The sequence below is a fragment of the Gracilinanus agilis genome, chromosome 3, assembly GCF_016433145.1.
Source record: "Gracilinanus agilis isolate LMUSP501 chromosome 3, AgileGrace, whole genome shotgun sequence".
NCBI lineage: Eukaryota > Metazoa > Chordata > Mammalia > Didelphimorphia > Didelphidae > Gracilinanus > Gracilinanus agilis.
This window is the reverse complement of record NC_058132.1, coordinates 345556845-345579775: the sequence shown is the minus strand read 5'-3', so window position 1 is coordinate 345579775 and position 22931 is coordinate 345556845. Positions and strand designations below refer to the sequence as shown.

Sequence of the window (22931 nt, the reverse complement as noted above, 5' to 3'; positions counted from 1 at the left end):
AAAGCTAACGTTATCATAGTGTTTTAAGGTTTGCAAAATCTTTTAAATATATTGTCTTTTTCTCTCCATAACAAGACTAGGAAATAGATGTTATCATCATCTTCGTTTTACAGGGGGGAAGGGAGGGAGGGAAAGAGACAAAATGGATGCCTATCAATTGGGGAATAGCTGAACAAATTTTGATATTGAAGTGTAATGGACTATTACTGCACTCTAAGAAATGATGGAAAGGATAGATTTAGAGAAATCTCAGAAATCTATGTGAACTTATTTAGAATGAAGTGAGCAGGTACAGGAAAATAATTTATACAATGATAACAATAATGTAAAGGAATCAATGCTGAATGAATTAATACCTTTGATCAGTGAAATGGCCCTAATTTCAGAAGACTAATGATGAAGCTCATCTCCAGCCTCCTGAAGGTGACAGATCAGAGGGGCAGAATGAGAAATATATATTCAGACATATCCAGTGTGTTTTTGTTTGATGAAAATTATTTGTTAAGGAGCAGAGATTTTTATGCGGGTAGAAATGGGGGTGGGGGTGATAAGTGATACAAATAAAGAAGAAAAAATGGCCAATGTGTAGTAAAAATAGTAAAAATACAATGACAAGAACAGAAAGAAGTTCAGAAGGGGACATAGGCATCAAAGAGGTTTTGTTATTATAGTACCAGTTAATATACTTTGCATATAACAGCTCAGTGTTTAATTATTTTTTTTTAGAGGGAGTACAGTCTAGGTTCATGAAATAGCTTATGTTAACACAGATATGGGAAAAGTGAGGGTAAGAGAGGAGAAACACTACTACTTCAGTTTGACTGCAAAAAGTAGAAAGATAGGTTGGAATCAGATTATAATGGGACTTTGATGCCAGAACTTGGATTCTACTCAAGAGGCAGTAGGGAGCCAATGAAAGTATTTTAGAAGGAGAGTTCTATGGTCAGTTTTGTGCATTAGAAAGATTGATTTGATAGCTATATAAAGAGAGCTAGACAAAGGAAAGACTAGAGGTAGGTAGATCATTTAGGAGACTCTGATGACCTTTTCTCCATTTTCATCATTTAAAAAAAACCACTTTACTTTCTATCTTAGAATCTATACATATTGGTTCCAAGGCAGAAGAGGAGAAGGTGGTAGGCAACTGGGATTAAATTATTTGCCCAGTGTCACACAGCTAGGAAGTGTCTGAGGCTAGATCTGAACCCAGGACTTCCTGTCTCCAGGCCTGGTGCTCTATCCAACTGAGCCACTCAGCTGCCCCTTTCTTCATCACTCTTGACTCAAACTTTTGACTACTGTTTATCCACACCCCATCCTAGGAACCCTCTCCTGCTATGGTTGTTATGACATTGTTTCCTGGTTGGGTGGAAAAGACTTTTAAGTGAAGGGGGCAAGCAGAGAGAGATGCTATATGATAATACAAGATAGATCCAGAGAAGAAAGGAGGCATAGGATTCAAAGGTAACAATGGAAGGGTTAAGACTGACAAGAAGGAAGATAATCTCACCATCTGAAACTGAAGCAAAGTAGAATGTAGCAAAGTTCTGAGGTCTAATAGTGAGATGAGAGTTCATGATTAAAGGCTTTCAATCCTTTCAGAAATGTAGGAGGTTAAGTTATTTATTGAAAAAGGGTGAACTGAAGGTCAAGTTGAGCATTTGAAGAGTCAGGAGAAAGCTTACAAATAGCTGCTCTGGTTAGGAGAGAAGGAATCTGGATGATAAAATGATTGCTGAGTAGCCAGGGGAGCTCAGTCAAAACGTTTAAAGTAATAATGATTAAGTCAGTAAGATTTCATTATTTCTTTCTAGCAGAACTTTTGCTTTAGGAGTTGGTGCAAGGCAGGTACTTCTATGCTTACTCTTTCCTCCTAGTCTTGGCCTTTATCTTCAGTTCTTATTGCCATCACCCAAAAGCCTGCCATCACTCTTGCAACAGCATAGTATGGCTGAAAGAACATTAGAACTGGAGCCAAGAAGAAGACTGAGTTTTGATTCTCAGTTCTATAATTTACTAGCTAGAGAGAGCTAGGGTTGTTCAGTGGACAGAACACTTGACCTGGAGTTAGGAAGACTTGAGATCAAATCCAGCCTCAAACATTTCCCAGCTATGTAAACCTTGGGCAATTTACTTAACTTCTGTCTGGCTTACGTTTCTTCAACTATAAAATGAAGGTACAAAAGCACCTTTCTTACAGGGTTGTTGTGAGATCAAAATAAGATATCTGTAAAGTACTCAGGACAGTGCTTGGCACATAGTAGGTGTTTAGATACTTGGTTCCTCCCGAGTAATTTTTGAGAAAATCATGAAATTTCTACAAGTATCAGTCTCCTCATTACGAAATGGGGATGTATACATTTATGACAATAAGGTCATACAATTTATAAAAAAACTTTTTTCTTAACCATTCAAATATTATTATTTTCATTTTATAAATGAGGCACCTGAAGCCCCAAAGTTAGGTGACTTGTCCAGAGTCATTACAGCTAATGAATGTCAGATGTAGAAGCTGAAAGAGGATCCTTTGGTTCCATGTCCAAGGCTCTTTTTATATTTCACTATTATATACTTCACTATTGTGAAATCAAATAAGATAGTGTATGCAAAGTGTTTTTATAAGCGTTATTTATAAAGGTTACTCATTCTCTCTCACCTGAAGTACCACTCTTCTGAATGCATCTCTCTGCCTTAATAATTTTTATAGTTATATCATGCTTTAATATTTATAAGGCATTTTTTCTCATGTGATAACACCACGAGGTGGACAGCTCGTGTTATTACTTCTCTTTTTACAGATGACGAAACTGAGGTTCAGAGTGTAAATGACCTATCTCAATGTCAAAGGCTATTAAGTGTGGGAGCTGGAACTTGTACTTAGCTCTTCTGATATCAAGTCCAATGTACTCTTGCCATTATACCATTTTGTCTTAAGTCACTTTCTCTCACATTCTATACCATGGTTGTGAGACTCCTAAAGGTTAGTTAGCTCTAGTCATGCCACCAAAAGGTCAAAAACTTCCAGACTTTTCATTCATCCAGAAACATGCATTAAATGCCTACTGTGGGCCAAGAACAATAAGCTCTGAGTGAGATAAAAAAAATTAGATAAAGCTATAAATCCTGTCTTCATGGAGCCTCATTAATCCATGATATTTAATAGTATATAATATAAGAGAATCAGAAAGGTAGAAAACACAGAGTTACATATTTAAGGGGGAATTAGTAGAAGGAATCAGAGAAGGCTTCATGGAAGAAATGGTATATGAGAGAGGCTGAAAGGAATTCGATAGATGAAATATGGAGAGGCCATTTCTAGCATAATAAATATCATGAACAAAGCTAGGAAGGAGTGAGAGGACAGTCATGTGTTTGGGCTGGGATGAAAGAGGGGAGAAAGTAGATTCCAGGTTAGCTGGAGTGTGATGGGCTGAGGGGAGTAACTGCAGATGTGGTTAGAAAGGTAGGCTATATCAGATTCAGAAGGCCCTGAATGCCAAACAAAGAAGTTTGAATATAAAATGTTATTTAAATAAGTAGTTCCTAAAAATCTGAGGCTATTTTTTGCATCTCACTTTCTACTGAGTTTTTATAGCACTTAAAAATCTATCGTAGTTACTTTCATATTCTACTTTATAGTGAAGTTATCATTCCTTACTATGCTGTGTAGTTCAAGAGGCCTGGGACTGTCATTTCCCCCCATATTCTGTCAGAGTGCCTAGCATGTGGTATGTCCTAAGAAAATATTTGTTGTTGAATGAATAAATGAATGAATGTGGGAAAGAGTTTCTTGCAAACAGTGTTTTTATTTTTGGCTCGAGTAGATACCAAAAGATAAAGTACTGGCATTTTTTGTGACATACTAGTCTTGTGTATAGATCTTGCTCATTCTTGTCATCTGCTTTACCTACTGCCTGGAATACCTTGAAATAGAATGCTAGAATGGAAACTCTTTTAGCAATTTTTTGCCCTTGTATCCTCAGGTCCAGCAGAGTGCTGGCACAAAATAGGGGCTTAATAAATGCCTGCTGACTGATGCCCCATTGAATGTTTCCTATTTGTGCTCGCTCTCGGTGTATGTCTCTCTCTCTCTGTCTGTCTCTCTCTCTCTCCCTCCCCCCTCCTTTTTTTAAACCCTTCTTAGAATCAATATGAAGTATTGTTTTCAAGGCAGAATGATAAGAACTAGGCAACAGGAATTAAGTGACTCACCCAGGGTCACAAAGCTAAGAAGTATCTGTGACCATATTTGAACCCAGGTTCTCCCGTCTCTAGGCCTGGTTCTTAATCCACTGAGCCATCTAGCTGCTCCCTCTATTATCTGTCAGTGTTTCATGAGACCTAGTTCTTCTGTGAAGACTTTCTCAAACTGTAGTTTTGCTCATACGACTATGTCTTTACTCTGAACTTCTCTAAACCCATTATTGTGGCACTTAATGATAGTTGTCTTACATTTTCTTAAATTATATACTTATTTAAAAACATTTAAAACCTTTACTTTCTGTATTTTGAAATGACTCCAAGATAGAAGGGCAAGGGGTAGGGCAAATGGGGTTAAGTGACTTGCTCAGGGTCACAAAGCTAGGATGAATTTGGACCCACATTTGAACCCAGGTTCTCCTGACTTTAGCCCTTGCGCTCTATCTGCTCAGTCACCTCGTTGCCAGTCTTTTAATTTTATTTTTTAAAAAGGGTGAAATGACTTGCCCAGGGTCACATAGCTAGGAAGTGTCTGAGGTCATATTTGAACTCGGGAAGATGAGTCTTTCTGTCTCCAGGACTGGTACTCTATCTATTGTGCCACCTAATTGCTCCAAAGTATATTTTTCAAATGAATTAGATTGTTAGGATCCTAGAGAACAGGATCATGTATTATTTTTCTTTGGAATTTCCTTGATTTGAGCACTGAACAGATAGCAGACAATGAAAAAACAATTGTTGGATTTATTTTGAAATGGCTTTTCCTATGTTTCATTGAGATTATCCTTGGGTAAAGGGAAAACAGGGTGTTTCTCTGTAGTCTTGCTGGTATTGGGAAGAATTTATTATGATCTCTTTTCATTAGGAATGAAACTTTGGCACCTTCTGAGCAGCATTTTTGGATACTGAGAGGTACTGAGTTCATTTAATAATATAAGCATCTTTACAAGAAATAACAATTGGTTTAGTTTCAAAATTCCAAGTTTAACTGGGAAATAATTTTATTTTCTATGTAATCTGTAGGTTTAGGGAACATGACAAGATTTGAAATGGTTTTTATATAACCATCTTAATAATTCTGCTTAACATAATGAATATATAATATGCTTTCTGAAATGTCATATTCCAGTCTCAAAATCACACACACATATACAAATGCACATACATACATGTAAACAAGTATTCCCTTGCGGATGTTATAAATTCTGGGTTCAGGCTTGCAACTTCAGGCGCAGAGTCATATCTACCAGTCTGATTTTGGCTGGCTTAGAAATGATTTTAGGTAAGTTATTTTTCTTCTTTCTAAATATAAATGCACATAGAATATATTTTAAAATGAATTTAAAATTTGTTTTCTTCTCCCTACTGATTTCTTATGTCTGAGCTGTTAGAAGACATTCATACTCTGTTTTACTTCAAGATGAGGATTTATTCATTTACATTTGTATAGCTGCTATTATCTTTTAAAATTAAGACTTACCAACAAACATATGTTTTTAGCAGTAAAGATTTAGTTGCTAAATAGCTTTTCTGAAACAGTTTCACATGCTGTGTTTCTTCAACCAAATTTCAGGGTTTCATGTAAAATTTAAGTAAAACCATATTTTTGGGTCCAGTTGTGTTGTAAACAAGATGACATAAAAGTGAACAAAGTGAGTTCAGTGAAAAATCGAACTGCAGAAATGGGGTTTAAACACAGCAATTTTGCCCTGCCTTTCCTCATGCTGATGCTAGGATGTAAGGTCTTCCAGCTTATTTGCTTTCTTAGCAGAAGCCATGGCAAAAAGTTGAAAGCAAGACAGGACCCAAAGCAAAACATGGGGAAAACAAGACTAGAAAAGTTTTCTTTGGCAACAAAGTGAAGAGAAGGAAGAGAAGATTACATTAAAAAAAGAAAAAGATGCCAGGCTTATTTCAAGTCTATAGAATCAAGGATACATAATCTAATGCCTTAAAACAAACTCATACACATATAAGATATTCTAAAACTTATCTCTATAGGAAGCATAAAATAAAAAAGATTAAAGAGGCAATGTGGAAAGTACTTTATAAACTTAAAATTGCCAACATCAATCAACAGGCATTTCTTATTAAGTGACCACTATGTGCCATTACATATACAAGATGAATGCAAGACAAACAGTAATTCATACTTGTCTTTTAAAATTAGGGAAATTTGGGGAGTGTTTTGAGGGGGGTAGTATATCTGATTATTTCTGATTATTTCCCAATAACACCAGAATACCACTGAATGACAAAAAGCTACACAGCCTATTCTTATTCTTAGGAAGTTCTGTGGGGAAGTAGCAAGAATGTTAGAAGACAAAGGTATAATCGGAGGTCTTGGGTTCAAATCTGATCTAAGTCACTTCCTAGCTGTGTGACCCTGGGCAAATTACTTAACTCTGATTGCCTAGCTATTGCTGCTCTGCTGTCTCAGATCTGATTCTAAGACAAAAGATAAGAGTTAAAAAAAAAAAAAAGCCTAGGTATTAGTCCCAGCCCTATCACTGAAAAGCTGTGGAATACTGAGCAAATCTGTCAACCTCTGTGGCCTCAGCTTCCACTTGGTAAAATGAAAATGGTTTGGTTAGATTGAACATTCCTTCTAATTAAAAATCCAATGAGCTTAATACATTAAAACATTCTAATGGATCTGTAGTCCAAGACAGGTATTCACTTCAATGATGCTGATCGTGATCCATTCATGAAAGAACATTCTCTGAGATTCTCTTCTTCTCATAAATTCAGTTTAGGAGACTCAGTCAATATATGGGTGAGGGGGGGCGGTTTGTCTTTGTTCACTACCAACATTGTAAGAATATTAATGGAGCATGTGGGTTATTATCTATTAGTTATATCTTGTTCTAAAGTTTTGACCAGCACATATTTTGCACATAACTTTTTTCATGACATCTTCTTCTTTGCAATTCCATTATTTCTAATGTGCTGCTTCCTCTGCATTAACCCTGTATCTGCATGAACAGTACATCATAGGCTGTGCGCTTATGTGACTTAGCCAAACTACAACAAATGATCTGAATAATGATCTGAAAAAGATGGGTCATTTTTTCAGGGAGAAGCCTGAGGTCACAAAAAACAAAAAAAAAAACCCAAACCTCTACAACTTCCCAAAGGGAAAAGAGCTCATCTCTTCCTCCTGTTCAATTCTGTGTCTTTTACTTCTACCTTGTATACATACACACATCTATACATGCTGTTCTAAAGGTTGTCCTTGCAGTTACATCTGGATGATGGACATTTTCTATCCACTTGGTCTTTTTGTGTATAGTTAGGTCAGATGCCTCAGAGTGATGAGAGGCTCCCCCTCAGCAAGCTCTGCAATGTTTTGGGATTTGATGTAATTAGTACCATGCTCTCTTGAAAAGAAGTGCATCTAGAGGACTTCACTACCTATAGATAATCCCTTCTTGCTTTGAACTCTATGCTTGATTTCCTCAATGGCAGGGAAGAACTCTTGCTTGTTATAATGATCATAACATACCAATATCTCTTTCAAGGAATCTTGTCTAATTCTCATACCTGCTAAAAGCAGAGCCTTATTAGGAGAGAGCTTTTAAGAGAGCATTTCTGCTCTTTTAAATCAAAGGCTTCTTTATAGTCAATACATAAGTACAGTAGAATAATTTGTTTCCTACTTTTCAACTGATTGTGATGGCAAAGATTTGGTCTGTCTCCATCAGAATGTAAGCTCTTTAAGGATAGTGTCTGGTGCCTAGTAAGCACTTGAAACACGCCTATAGGCTGATTGATTGGAATATCTTTTTATAAAGGCCTGACCATTCCTTTCTAATATTCCCATTTATGAAGCTCTTTCTGTTTCATAGATTATCTTCAAAAGAGTTTTTATATAGATAGAAAAGTAGGCCTGAGTCAGTAGCTATCCATGCTCTTTTGGTTGCCTTATTTTGGGATAATAATAAGATCTGAGGTTCCCCCCCCTTCTAATCTTTGGTAGCTTCCCTTCTTCTTTAGATACTTTGAAAACTGGACCCTCACTACTCTCAAAACTGTGCCACTTACAGCACAGGCTGACTCTTCCTTCATGTATCTATTGAAGTTGCTTTTCCAACCTTTGTCTTCTTTTGTATCATTTATACTTCCTCTATAAGCTTGTCTATTGTTCGTGATGGTAAGGAGTTTGTTACAAAAATCATTATAGATCTTTTTTTAAATCTTTCATTTGTTGTCTTTTCATTTATGAATATCTTCAGGATGACTTGGGATAACTAGGATAACTAGCACTGGACTAAAGTCAGGAAGATTTGGGTTTGAATCCTACCAGGGACATTTAAAGCTGAGTGTCCCTGGGGAAGTTATTTCACCTCTCTGGGCCTCAGTTCTCTCTTCAATAAACTGAGGAGTTGGACATGATCCCTTCCAGCTCTAAATCTATGACCTATGGGTTTGCCAGACTGCCTATAAATTGGCTTTTCCATCCCTTGCATCTCACAGTTTTATGAGGTAGTACTGTTTATAAACACTTTCAGGAGTATGATGATAAAATCTATTTTGGCATGCTAAATTTGAAGTATCTATGATAATTTGATTTGTAAATGTCCAAAAGGAAATAGTTATAAGACACATGACTGGAATGACTATGGGCTGGATATATGCATCCAGGAGTCAATTGCATAGAGACTGCAATTGAACTCCTAATCGTTTTTTACAACATTTTTGGTTATCTCTATCTATTTCTAGGTCTACAATGAAATCACCAAATAGTTTATGCTGATTTAATTTGGAGGGTGTTAATCTATTTTCAACAATTTTTTTCTCTGTCCTTTTTTTCTGCAAAAACAGATGTTGGTGCTTAAGCTATAATTATTTTTATATTAGATCCTTTGCAAAATATTTATCATGAATATATCAATAAGATGATTGAATATTAACTTCCTTCCTGAGACACATGATAAAATCAGTTCTGCCTATTCTTTTATTTGCTTCTCCAAGAGAATCTGAGAACCATCCTTTTATTTAGCTGCAACTTCTGTCTTGTAGGGGGTCTGGTTTTTTTAATAATGAGAATGTTAAATATAATTTAGTTCGTCTAAAAGTAAGTCCACTCAATGGTCAATAGATAAAGATTTCATATTTAGAGCACCACTATCTAGACTAATATTTATAGCTGGTGTAAAACCTTTGATTCTGTATTCTATTATGATGGACCTCAGAAAGCAAACACAATTTATTTCAAGGACTATTGAGGAAAATGAAATCTGCCAGATCTTGTACTTTGTTGGTATAGCCTTGGAGATCCCAAGGTTATCTCCAGACTTTGGAGAGGCACCTAGAGGAGGACCTTGTGGGTGCAGATTAAGAGCTTTGCTTTTTTTAAAAAAGAAAAGGAAAAATAATCTTCTTATATAGTAACACAAAGCATTCTAAAAGAGAGTCCCTTGGTGAGGAGCACGTTATAACATAACTTCGTTACCAGATCTGTTAGAAAATAAAAGACTATGCTTAAAATTTAATTCCATATTGTCACTTCTTTTTAAAATAGTGTTGAAAAATGGTTTGTTGGAAATGAGTTTCTTGGCTTAAGAGTTAATAAATGTCAGAGCATAGAAAGATAAGTTTGGACAACATCTGCTTCAAACTTTTCATTTTACAGATCTGAAATCTAGGTACTCTGACTCCCAGACTAATGTTCTCTCCACTATATTCCACATATACAACTGGAATGTTCATTGATTAAATTAATACAACTATGACAAAAATGGTTAACTTCACTTTTCATTATTTTAAACTCCTTAGTGGAATAATTTATTTTCCTGAAATCCTGCATGCTTAGAATATAGGAAGCCAATGTCACTCAATACTTTCATGTTGAATTAATGTTGATTCCAACAACTATTGTTATTTTACAAATTCCAAAATCACTATCAAAGCAACATGAAAGTCAGGTCATACAAGGTTACCTGTAAATGGTCCCCAAATCCTCATAACATCTACTAGCTGGTTTGGTAACCTGGTAAATACGATTACCAAGAAACCCTAACTACTCATAATATTCATTTTCAGGCCTAATAAAAAGAGATATCCATCAAATTAGAGATTGGAAGAGTTAACCAAATGCACTGGCTAGTACAGTACTAGTACCTAGAAATTATACCATATACTATGAGAAACCTAAAGTTGACTGACAATTAAAGTAAGAGCATTTTCATATGGTTAACTTGTTCTTTTTTATAATCACTTTGCATTTTTCTTTGTAGAATGGTAAATTACTTTTGGAAAGTAAAAATTATACCATTATTTCTGCAGTACTTTAATTCCTTATGCCTCTCTACCCCTCAAAGCAGTTTCTAGTACCTACCTTATTTTATCCCCAGCAATTCTATGAGGTAGATACTATTCTATTTTATATAGGAGGAAGCTTAAGACACAATGAGCAAAGAATTAGACAATTAGATGGGACCTTAGAGAACTTGTCCAACATCCCCATTTTACAACTGAGGATATTGAGATATTAAGGAAAATAAGTAACTACTTCAAAGTCACACAGCTAGATAGTAACAGAGTTGCAATCAGAATCCAGATCTCCTAATTGGTAGGTTATTGCTCTCTACTTACTGTGGCATATGAAATTATGTCTCATAGGTTTGTAAGACTGAGCTGCTAAGAACCTCAAAGATCATCTGGTAAAACCTTCTCTTTTTTGTAGATGAGGGAAATGAGACAAAAAGTAGTGAAAGGATGTGGCAGGTCACTTAGGAAGTAAGCAAGCTGAGCTAGTATTCAAACTCAGTGTTTTGAACACACAACCCTGTCAGTGGTCTTTCTACTATGGCATGTTGCTTCCATCTCCAACAATTTTAGAGATGAACAAACACTGAACTGTAACAATTTTGTGCAAAAGGTTAAGTTGAGGCTGTGATAAAAAAATTTAATATCTGACATATGGTAGATATTTAGGAAGGCAGAGGTGCTTTTTCTGTAAAGAAGGGTCATGAATGAAAAAAATCTGTCTCCCGGGACTCTGAGCTTTCTAATGCAAAGGGATCTCTACCATTAATAGAAATCTGGTGAATTTGGTACCTGAAAAGTGATGCTGCCCTAGATCCCCGAGCTTGCTACCTCCTGTAAAACATTTTCCAGCTATTCTTTGGGGTCATGTCAGTTGCACAACTATTAGAGAGTCCATTGCTCCATTCTGCAAACCCAATGATTAATGTCATTAGGATCCCATTCTGCTAACAGATTCTAGGGCAATCTGTGAAAACCAGCAATCCCAATAATAATGCCATCCACACATATGTATAGATAGCACATTACAACCTGCAAAGTTGAGGTCACATGTTATTGTGCAAGTCACTCCATTTTGATATGTCTTAATTTTCTCATTTGTGGAGAATCATAAAGATTAAGGTTCTATTTAGCTCTGACATTACAGGATTTTACTTCTTTGAAATGATACAGTGAGACGGAGTTGGAACGAAGTATTATTATTATAATTTTAGAGATGAGGTAATAGGCTTGAGAGTTGAAGTGACCTGCTCCTGGGCATAAAATAGGTCAGACGGAGTCTTACTAGAATGGAGGTCTTATGACTCCAAGCCAGGGGCTCTTTCTGTTATACCTCTATTATGATTTAAACCTTTGCTTAAATGTATTTGCACTGTGGCTTTTGTTTTCTTCAGGTATGAAGTTGTAATTTCCTCTACAGAAGTTTTGATTAAAAAAAAAAAAGGTAAGAGAAATTTCTTCATTTGTTTTCAAGTATAGAGTTTTTCTATTAAGTTTCAGAACATTCACTGGGAAATAAAATCAAACTACACTAAAGGAAGAAAAACATATAAGACTGAAGGCTTTAAAAACATGTAAATGGAATTTTTGACACTATGTGCAATAAGGGTTTTAGCACTGGTGGAAATATCTATACCTCATGCACCTAACATAAATACTCCAAGTAAATATAGAAATAATCTTTCAGAGGAGACTACATTTTCTCAGACTACTTTACTCAATATTTTAAGAGAAAGTTTATAAATATCAAAATGGCTATGAAAATTATATCAACTTAAGAGAAACTCCCAAGAAATCATTATGATTTCATTCAGTTTTCACAAGAAATCATAGACATTGGCCATAAGGAAGAATTTCCCAATGTGTGTTGCAAAGGAGTTTTTGTTTTTTAAATTTCTTGTCTTAGTATCAATTTTAAGATAGAAGAGGAAGGGCTAGGCAATTGGTGTTAAGTGACCTGCCCAGGGTCACATAGCTACGAAGTGTCTGATGCCGGATTTTAACATGTTTCTTTCAACTACAGGCCAGGTGTTCTCTCTACTGTGCTATCTAGCTTCCACTGGGAAAGAGTTCTTGAATGATGGAATTCTTTTTGACAGAAGTGAGTTTTAAAGAATAGTTTATATTCTCACCTGCATAAGAGAGCCTAAATGTTATTCTACTTATAAGATACCTATTTATAAGATATGAAGAATGAGTATCTCTTTTCATGTCCTTCCTAGTCTTATATAATATTATAAGAACTGAAAATTAAATTGACCTAAAATTCTTTTAAGTCAATACATAATAACTAGGAAATCATTTTAAAAGACTGGTATAAGGTAAAATCTAAGCTGAGCAAATAAAAACCCCAAATGAAAAAAAAAATGCTCCTCAAAGCGATAAAGGATAGGAAGACTTCTATTAATGGATACATAGGAAACAAACATATCCAGAAAAAAATACATGACTATAACAATATATTAAACCCAATTGTAACTAAACACTGCAAAATTAAAATAACCAAGCTTGGCCCTAAGGAAGAGCTATCAGAGGTCATTTTTTTTTTTCAGAGATGGGGAGGTGAGCTTTAAGTGTATAAGTGTGCGGGGAATGTCATACCTTTTGATATGTGGCTAATTTTTGCAGATCCACTGCTCCTCCCATCTCCCCTCTTTTTCCTTTGTTATGGGGGATGGATCTCTAGGAGATGATGTGGGGAGGGCTAAATATTAGATGTAAAAATAATATATAAATAGAATTTTATTTTTTTAAAAAAAGAAAAGAATGTTCCTTATCTAGTTGGGATTTATAAGACCAAGGGTGTGTGTGCAGGTTTATATGTATATAAATAGTTACACACATGTGCCTATATACGGGATATGTAGATCATCATATGTACACATATGCAAAAGCATTCATGTGCATTTTACTGGGATACAAAATCCACATACAAATGCAAATTATAGCCATACATATGTATTTATAGACATATATAAAATATAGACATTATATATACATATATGTGTATATATATATGTGTGTGTGTGTATATGTATATATATGTATATATATATATAAAAAAATAAACTTAAAAGCCTTCACTAACCTCTCACTCGGATGCTTTAGTACAGCATGGAATTGACCAGGACTCTTAAAAGTTATATCAGTATAAACTCAGATCCTACCAATTTAGAATAACTTTAAAAGATGGAGCCATAACATTATATCCATGTCATAGAATGAGCCTAATTAACATTGCTGAGGCTGGCCACTAAAAGGTTGGACACTTGGTAATGAATGTTTTGATCATAGAAACTAAAAAAACCCATACATAAAGGTGTGGAGGCAAGGATGGCAATCTGTTTCACTGAATAGAGTATTCACATTAATGAAATCATGAATCTGAAAGTAATGAAGTAAAAATAATGCACTTCTTTATTCATTTCAACAATTCATTTATCATTTCAAGGGCTGTTCCTGATATTCAGAATAAGCAAATACAGGCAAAATCTAGGTGAATCAAAATAAAGGATATCTCTTCCTTTTCAAAAAAGATTGTGGACAAGGCTATTCTACTCTCTCAGGAGCTGAGAAGAGAGAAAAGACTTTTATATGTTCTCACCTGAAGCTGCTGTAGCATTTGTAGGGGTTGAAGCAGCTGCTTGAATCCGAGCATGGGGAGGGATAAGGATTGTAGCCAGAGGTGGATTACTTGATAGTTCTAAAGGAAAGTAAAACAAAACAGTTAGATTTTGCTTATAAATCTGAATGTCAAATAATCAGATAACAGCTTTTGTAGAGATTAGTTCTAGAATGCTTCCAATTAAACCTGACTGAAAGATGATAATGACCCATTAAAGGCAGCACCCACTTGTCAATCTGTAGAGAGTGTGCCTATTTTCAAAGTTCACTTTCTACATGTAGGCTTTAATAGATATAGGAAAAATGGCACTGGAACAAGATGAGGTACAAGAAAGGGGAAAAATTCTGACATACGGCAAATGTCCTGGCAAGTTTACAGAAACATGATGGATTTGAGAAGTTTGGGAAACAGTGTCCTATATGAATTAGCCTAAAGTATTTCCTAATAGCATGATTTAGTATCAGCTTATGTTATCTCTGAGAAACATGGAAATAAATTTAGGAAATATCCAATGCCATTTTACTGTAAGCAGACCACTTAAACTGACATTTTACTTTTAGGAAAGGCAAGAGGATCAATGGTAATTGGTATTTTAGAAAAAAACAACAACAACAAAAAACCAAACCCCAGGATAATGAAGTAGAAAGGGTGGTAGTGTGAATAGGGCACTGGACTTGGAGTCAGGGAGATCTGGATTCAAATTTTCCCTCAGCCATCTACTAACTGGGTGAATCACTTAGCCTCTTTGTGCCTTAATATTTTCATCTGTAAGATAAAGGAACTGGGTTGAATTGGACTTCAGGTGTCTTCTAGCTCTAAATCTATGATCCCATGACTACATTTTACACTAAGAAAATCACATTCATGATTTAAACTCTACTAACTCAAGAAGGGACTGTTTTTCTTTTTTTGTTCTCTTCTTTCCTTTCTTGAGTCTACTTAAGTAAACAGCAAAGCCTTTCTGCTACACATTAGTAGATAGCATCACAGTTGTAGAAAATGGAAAAGGTTATCTGTTCAAAGGAAAGACTTTCATGTATTTTAAAGTAGCACCCTACTGGGTGTTAGTAAAGGAAGAAACATTTTTAACTGGATATTTTTTATGATCATGAGTCCCACCTTTAAAAGAAAATCTGATTATTAAATGATTATCTAAATTTTCTAAAATTTTCATCCCAAAGTCACTGACCCACTTACAGGAAAAACTTGAGGTTAAAACAAAGGAAAATAGATTGATTTTTTCCAACTTTTAGTATTCCCTGTCCCTTTTTTGGTGTTACCTCATATTTTGTTTCAAGTTACAATTTTCCTGCCAGTGTTGGTTCTCCCTATCTTTCCCCCCCACCCCTGCCCCCAAACATTACTCAGTCCCTGATCAACTTAAAACCTTCCTACCAGGACTATGCCAACCACTCATTGGGACTTGGGAGCTCTGATTGTCTCCTGGGCTCTAGATGAGGAAACACCAGTACATATTAATTATTAATGATGGGTCCTCCCCAACACATTATTCTGAACATTATGGCCATTGAAATAAAAGACTCAACAATAGTAAAAATCCATTACATCACACTTAAGTTGGTTCCATTAATAAATAATATATCTTCTCTCTTCTCAACAATGATGTTACAAAGGAGATTAACATAATGTACAGTATGAACATAAAATCAGGAAGGACAGGGCTTCATAATCCTGACTCCTATATCATCAGTTTTATGATCCAAGGCAAAGCCCTTCATGCTTTTTTTTTAGACTATGTTTCCTAATCTGTAAAATGGAAATACTAATACTTGCAGTACCTAAACTCACAGGGCTGTTGTTGACAAAGGGCTTTGCAAAACTCAAAGTGCCATAGAAATGTGAATTATTCCAGAAACCATTTTTTGGGGAGGCTTGGACATAAAAGTCTATGATTTAATCATCTCAATTTGGCCCCCTGGATATCTTCACAATCACCAATTCTATGTTCTCCACACTCTTCATAGCTTTCTGCCTAGAGATCTCTCATCCTGGTTAGACTAAACTACTTATATAACTAATTATAAAAAAAATTTTAGTGTATAAATATAACAAAAGTAAAAATAATTTTAAAAGACAATTTATATTCTTGTGAACAACCTCATGGCTATCTTTTTTTTATATTAAAAACAAAAGCCACGTGATCCTTTGAAAAGCTTTACTATTTAGCAGACAAATAATATTGTAAAATACTATAAAAGAAAAATGCTTGGTAAATGCTTTAGGTTTGTACTATTAAAACATTTCTATTTTTGAGCAAAGTCTGCTAAAGCTTCTAATCTCTTTTTTTAAAAACAACAGTATTTGTAGTCTCATGTCCTTTATCGCAGATAGAAATATATACATTTGTGTATATGTGTATATATATATATATTCATATACACATATATATGGTTTTGTTTATACATAAACCACCTTCACCCCCAAGTATGAATGTTGGATTGTTAGTGAAAATTGTGGTGTTTAAAAATTGTTATCAAGAAAGATGCAATTCTACTTAAGAATTCCAGGAAGTCAGATGTGAAATATGGGGAAGAAATGTGTCTCCTCCTTTTGTCAAAAGTTGGTTTATTCTGAATATAACATAGGGTCAACAGATAATGAGAGAGGTCCATTACCTTACCTTGCCCTGAGGCCTTAAGATGGGATAATAAAGGACTGCTCCTTAAAGACTGGCCAGAGAAGGATGCTAATCTTCATGTTACTTGTTGAAAATTTTGAGGAGTTATCAGATGGCTCACCCTCAGATTGAGTACTTTCCTGAGTAAGACCATTAGGGAACCAAATTATGCAGTCCATCCTTTCTCCATCACAAATTTTATCTTATAAATTTATGAAGTTTATTTAAATGTTGTTATTTGTATATGTAAATAAATCTGGACAAACTTTTCTATCCTTAATGAATAGGTTTGGCAGCTTAATAGTAGAGCATAATTATGCTTTCTTATGGTATTTTTCTCTAATTAGATGTTACTTCCTCCAGTCAGAAATTTTTAGGGTGGATTTTGTTCTTGCTCTTTAACTATTTAGTAACATCATTCTAGCTTAATTATACTGGGTGCAAATTTGGGCTGGGGGAATTTGGCTTAGAAGTCATGAATTATACATTTGGTGTTGGATATATTCTTGGGGATATTAAGGTTTGAACATAATGTTCATTGATTCATTAATTTGGAACTAGAAAGGATTTTTTAAAAAGCCCTTTACTTTCTATCATTCTAAGCAGAAGAGCAGTAAAGGTGAGGCAACAGGGGTTAAATGATTTACCCAGGATCACTTATCAAGGAAGTATCTGAGGTCATATTTAAATTTGGGACCTCCTGTCTCTAGGTCTGGCCCTGTATCTACTGAGTCAAATAGTTGCCCTTGGAAGAGATTTTGAAGAGCTACCTAGTCCATATCTTTCATTTCACAGAGGAGGAAACTGAAGCCCTGAGAGTCAAAGGAGTATATTCAGAGTCATGGAGGTCATACATAGTAGAGCTAGAATTTGAACACAGATCCTCTGACTAAATCCACCACTCTTTCCAATGCACTATACTTTGCTTTTACATTCCCCCAAAGGAAAGAGAGACAACTATTGGGCTAAAGAAATAATTAAATGTACATATTAGCTTGTCAAGAAAAGTTTAAATTATGTTCAGTATACTAAGGCTATGCTAAGACAGTAGATTTTATTAAGACTTCCATCTCAAACAGTTAAAACTAAACAAAAAGCCCTGGCGTAAAAGGGATAGGCCCTTATCTGGAAAATGTACTTATCTTGACAATTCCAGATGAGGTTTTTTTGTTAAACTAAATTTTGCTCTTTCATGCTGTGGGGAATAAAAAGTTTTAATGTTTAAAATTCAGGGAAAAGCCTGTATTTAACTCTATACTACAATTGTGTTGGCTTCAATCAAATCTCACTTTGAACCTTGTCTTTCAAGCCAAAAGGTTGAATTTGTTTACTCCATAATAATACAGTAACCTTTTATTTTTATAACCACTTTATAATTATTGTCTTATTACGCCTTATATAATCCTACAACCACTCTATGTGAAAGAGTACAAATATTACTAATTGTAATTTACAGATGAGGGAAATCAGGTTCAGAGAAGTTAAGCAATATACCTACTATATCACAGTTAGTTATTACTGGAGCCAGGAGTGGTATTCAGAGCATTTGACACCAATCCCAACTTTCTACTAGACGAAACTATTTTTCTTCATGTAGTAGTCCCCTAAAATCATCGAATTTTAGATCTGGAAGGCACCCTGATGATCATCTAGCTTATCCCTATTACTTTTTACAGATGAGGAACCAAGACAGGAGAAATAGTAAGCTGTTTCAGGTCAATATAGCTATAGTAGTTAATGACACTGTAAAGAGCTCTAGGAGGCTCTATATCCCAATTCTCAGTTCAATAATCTCTCCAATAAATCACCATAAAGTCTCCCCTCAACCTCTTAATCACCTACAGTTCCATTAACATTAGCATTCTATTAGTATTAACAGAAACAATTTATTAATCATCTTCTTCTATAGTTCTGTTAACATGTTTATATGCTACATAAAGTATTTCTAGATTTGAGCATTTATTTTTTGGTTTTGCTAACCAATACACTTCCTTACAGGGCAGATATTTTGCTAGTACTGCTGACTAGAGTAGTGTTCGCTTATGATAACTCATACTTTTTTTCCTTTGTTGTAATATCATATTAATTTAAGAAAAAATTGGATTCTTTCCTTAAAATGTCTTTACTTTTATGAAAGTATTTTATTTCAGCCCATTTATACAATTTTCTTCTCTTTCTGCTGTTCATTTCCATCCTCTTCAGCACGTCATAGCATCAACTTCAATTCCAGATCTCACTCTTTCCCAGATAGTTTATAAAAATCTAGATAACTTATTAGACCAGTAACAGATCCTTAGAGAACACCAAAAATCCTACCATTTGTTTCCTATTTCTAAGTCAGTTCCCTAGTTTTAGGGAAATAAGAAGAATCCCATAAACTCAGAGACACATTTTTAATTTTAATTTAATTTTGTATAAGAAACATTTCAAAGCCTAAATAAATAATGTCTATTGGTTTCCCTTTGCCAATATTTATGCATTTCTTTCAAAGGGAGCTCTGATAGATCAGATAGGTATGATTTCTTAACATAAAAATAGTGGCTTTTCTTGTTATACAGGTTGTTTTGAGTTTAACAATTCAACTCTCTTAAGAAAAAAAAAAAAAAAAAACAACAACCCCAAAACAACCTACATCTCCCAATCACACGTAATATAAATAAAACTCATAGGTTGATAGGTTCCAAGACTTTTTCTGAAAACTACTTTATGGATGGAAATCATGCTGGCAACCTGAAACTTCTCCATGCAGTAGTCATTTGTGAAATTCCTTAGTCAACACTCTTTAGTTTCTTCAAAACTGCATATATGTCATTCATCTCAATTTACCAGAGTGCCTTCAAAACTTCTGGATAAATGCTACCTAATATTAGTAATTTATTCAGTTATAATTTATCAGTAATTCTAGTCTACCTTGTACATTACTTTTAGTACTTGAGATCTCTCTCATAAGACAATCTGAAAGCAGGAATCCCACAATGCTGATTCTTCCATGTAATACAGGATCTTCTCATGGTGATATAATCCAGTTACTTTCAGGGGCCTATAAAATCTGCCCCTAATCTACTTTTCTACCTTAATGGTCTCCTATTCTCCTACATATAATTTATGTTTCAGTCAGAATGGTCTACTTGCTCTTCCTCAAAATTACATTGTCTTCTCTTGCCTCTGAACCTTTGTTTTTATCATTCTTTGTTCCTATGATACTCCCCCCAAATGTCCCATGTAATAAAGTTTTATTCAATCTTCTCAGTAAGACATCTGTTTTCCATTGTGTAAGTCATAATGCTTTGCTCATATTACTTAATATGGCACTTTTCATGGTCAGCTTGCTATTATAGTAATCAGTGGGCCTATTTTTTCTCCCCTGCAAGGCTAAAAGCACCTAGAAGGGAAGGGTTATTTTCTTATTTATCTTTGAATAGAAATAATATAGAACTAACTTGTCCTCTCTATCTCCTCTCAAAACTTGTTTCAACTATTTCCTATCTCTCATCCTCAGTTTCTATTTTTTAAATTTCTTATGTCTACATATGTGCAAAGATTTCTTTCAAATTTTAAAAAACAAAAACCTCCTTGATCTGTCCTGCCATCTCCTTAAGCCATCACTTGTCCTATAGTTCCTTTATCTTTCCACTGTCAAATTCTCAGAAAAAGTTGTCTTTACTTACTTCCTTGTAATTGTTCTAATGGTTTCTGATTGCAAAATTATTTTGCTCTCCCTTTCTGATCTTATCTGTTCTAATGAACTCAATTATCTTATGGAAATGACTCCCAAATAAAAATAGCTAGCCCTAATCTCTCACGAAAGCTCCCATCCAATATTGCTAACTGCCTAGTGGACATTTCTTTGAATGTTCTATCAATTTCTCAAACTCAAGGCTAAATTATCTACCCAAACACTAAACTTTTTTATTTCCGTTGTTGGTACTACTCCTCTTATTTACCTAGGTTTAAGACCTCGGTGTCATCCTTGACATTTATTTCTCATATCTAATTGACTACTAAATCTTCTCAATTCTACATTATTCTCCATTCATAATAGTTCTTACGTATAACCCGACCCGTTCAGTGTAGTGCAATTAGGAAGAATGCTTTACAAGCAGTCAGAAGATCTAGGTTTGAATTATAGCTCTGCTACTAGCTTTGTAACCTTGGACAAATAATTCACTTAACCATTTTGGGCCTCAGTCTCTTCATCTGTAAAATAAAGGGGATCAAACAACATTTAAGACCCCTTCATGCTCTAAAATACACAATAATGTGTATTAACATATTCTACACAGGGGCTACAATAATTTTCTTAATGTACAAATGTGACTGTGTCAAACTCCTCATTCAAAACCTTTCATGGGATGTTTATTACATATAGGACAGAATTCATGTTCCTTGGTCTTACATCTGAACTCCTCTAAATCTGATGCTCCTAAGCACCTTCCTAGGCTTATTTCACACTTTTTACATTCATAATCACCAAGTTTTGACTAAACTTGAATACTAGCTATTTACTGGACTTGATAAAGTCATCTCCAACCCCTATATTTCTTGGAATTCTTAATTCTCATGGAAGGTCATGCTTATGTAACACTACCTCTGTGAAAACCTTCCCTAATGTGCCCACTTTGTGCACTTTCATTCTTTAATAATCTTATATTGACTTATTTACGTACACGTGAAACTCACTTCCTAATCCCACTGCATGAGTTTGTAAGTTCCTTGACCAAGAGCAAATAGCTAAGAGCAATATCAACCATAGGCCAGGAACTGATACTGTTCTTATTTTTTTGTATCCACTGTGCTTAGCACAATGTATGGCATGTAGCTGGTGCTTAATACATGGTAGGTGAATTTGTAGCATCAGAACCTTGCATAGTGTTTTGTACATAATAGGAAATTGAAGGATGCTTTTGAATTGTGAAGTGCTCAATCAAAATTTGTTGAATAAATGAAAAATTATCTTGATGTTCTTAAATTTTTTATGCTACTTCTTATCATCCCCATCAGGCACCTGGATGTACTCACTGAGGTAAGGGAGGTTCTAGTTTTTAAATACTGGCTCTATATTTTGAAGGCAGAGTTGCCATAAAGCACATAAATGGCTAAGTTTTTCAAGGACTCTATGAATTACTGCAATTACATTAATCCCACAGGTATAGTTATTCAGAAGGAAATGTGAGGCATTTCATACTTTAGCTTCTATGGGGAATTTCTTTCCCTAGAAAAAATTTCTTTAAGCTTTGAAAACGATATCCTCCTACAGGCTCTACAATGGAGGATATGGATATGAAGAGGATGGGCTTGAAAATTCTTAAGTATCTTTTTTTCACTGCTTTCCCAACTACCAACTAGGCTCAGTCTGAGAGATATGAAAGAAGTCTGCTTTTTATCCTTCTTCCTGGTACATAAAAGCCTTCATAATTGACTATTTGGAATAATGCTATACTAGATTGAGGCCTATCAAGCTATCACATTATCAGTGTGTTTTGAACTGTATTGTCATACAAAGCAGGGGACTGAACAGAATTAATTATCCATTTTGATTTGGAGAAAATGCTGATGTTCTAGTTTCATTCTAATGTAAGTTTTAGAAAATAGATTTCTTTATGGTTTAATATACTGCTAGTGGTATGTTTAAAAACTTTCAACTGGCTGATTACAAAACTAAACTCTATTCAAGCATGTTCAATCTTCACAATTTACTTCTCCTGTAAGCATAGTTATTGATTTAACAACTTTAAAAATCGGGGAACATGGATAGGCATTCAGTATTTGTTGAATGAATCAAACTTGCAGTTGTACCCAAGACCCATTATTTAAATGCTGATATTTAATGTTTGTTTTGAGTTTCTATCTGAATAATGACTGTGTCATTACATTTTAGGTTTTCAAAACTGAGGTTCCATTATAAGTAAACAAGATTGTCATACAGCGATAGGGATTCAGTTCACATTTAAACAGAAAAAAAAATGTGATAAAATTGAACTAAATGAGCTCTCTCTCCAGACAGTGCTGTTCTTATATAGGAACAATAATATCTAAGAACCAAGAAATTCGGGGTGGAGAAAATGATAGGGTCACATTATTAGTTGACATTTTATATAACAGTGCTGTATGTATGACTATACTCATACCAAGATGACATCCACAAACCATTAGTAACTGAAAGTATATTCACAAACATGTACCCATTTACTCATAATT

At 34.7% G+C, this 22931-nt stretch overlaps 1 protein-coding gene across 3 annotated transcripts in view; it reads right to left on the bottom strand.

Moving 5' to 3' along the window:
- GSK3B (glycogen synthase kinase 3 beta) overlaps positions 1 to 22931 on the bottom strand; it is a 246289-nt gene that overhangs the window by 18156 nt on the left and 205202 nt on the right. For all 3 annotated transcript variants that reach the window (XM_044670080.1, XM_044670079.1, XM_044670078.1), the window contains one exon: positions 14075 to 14173. In XM_044670080.1, coding sequence (XP_044526015.1) covers positions 14075 to 14173 — 99 coding nt within the window. The remainder of the gene's footprint in view (positions 1 to 14074; positions 14174 to 22931) is intronic.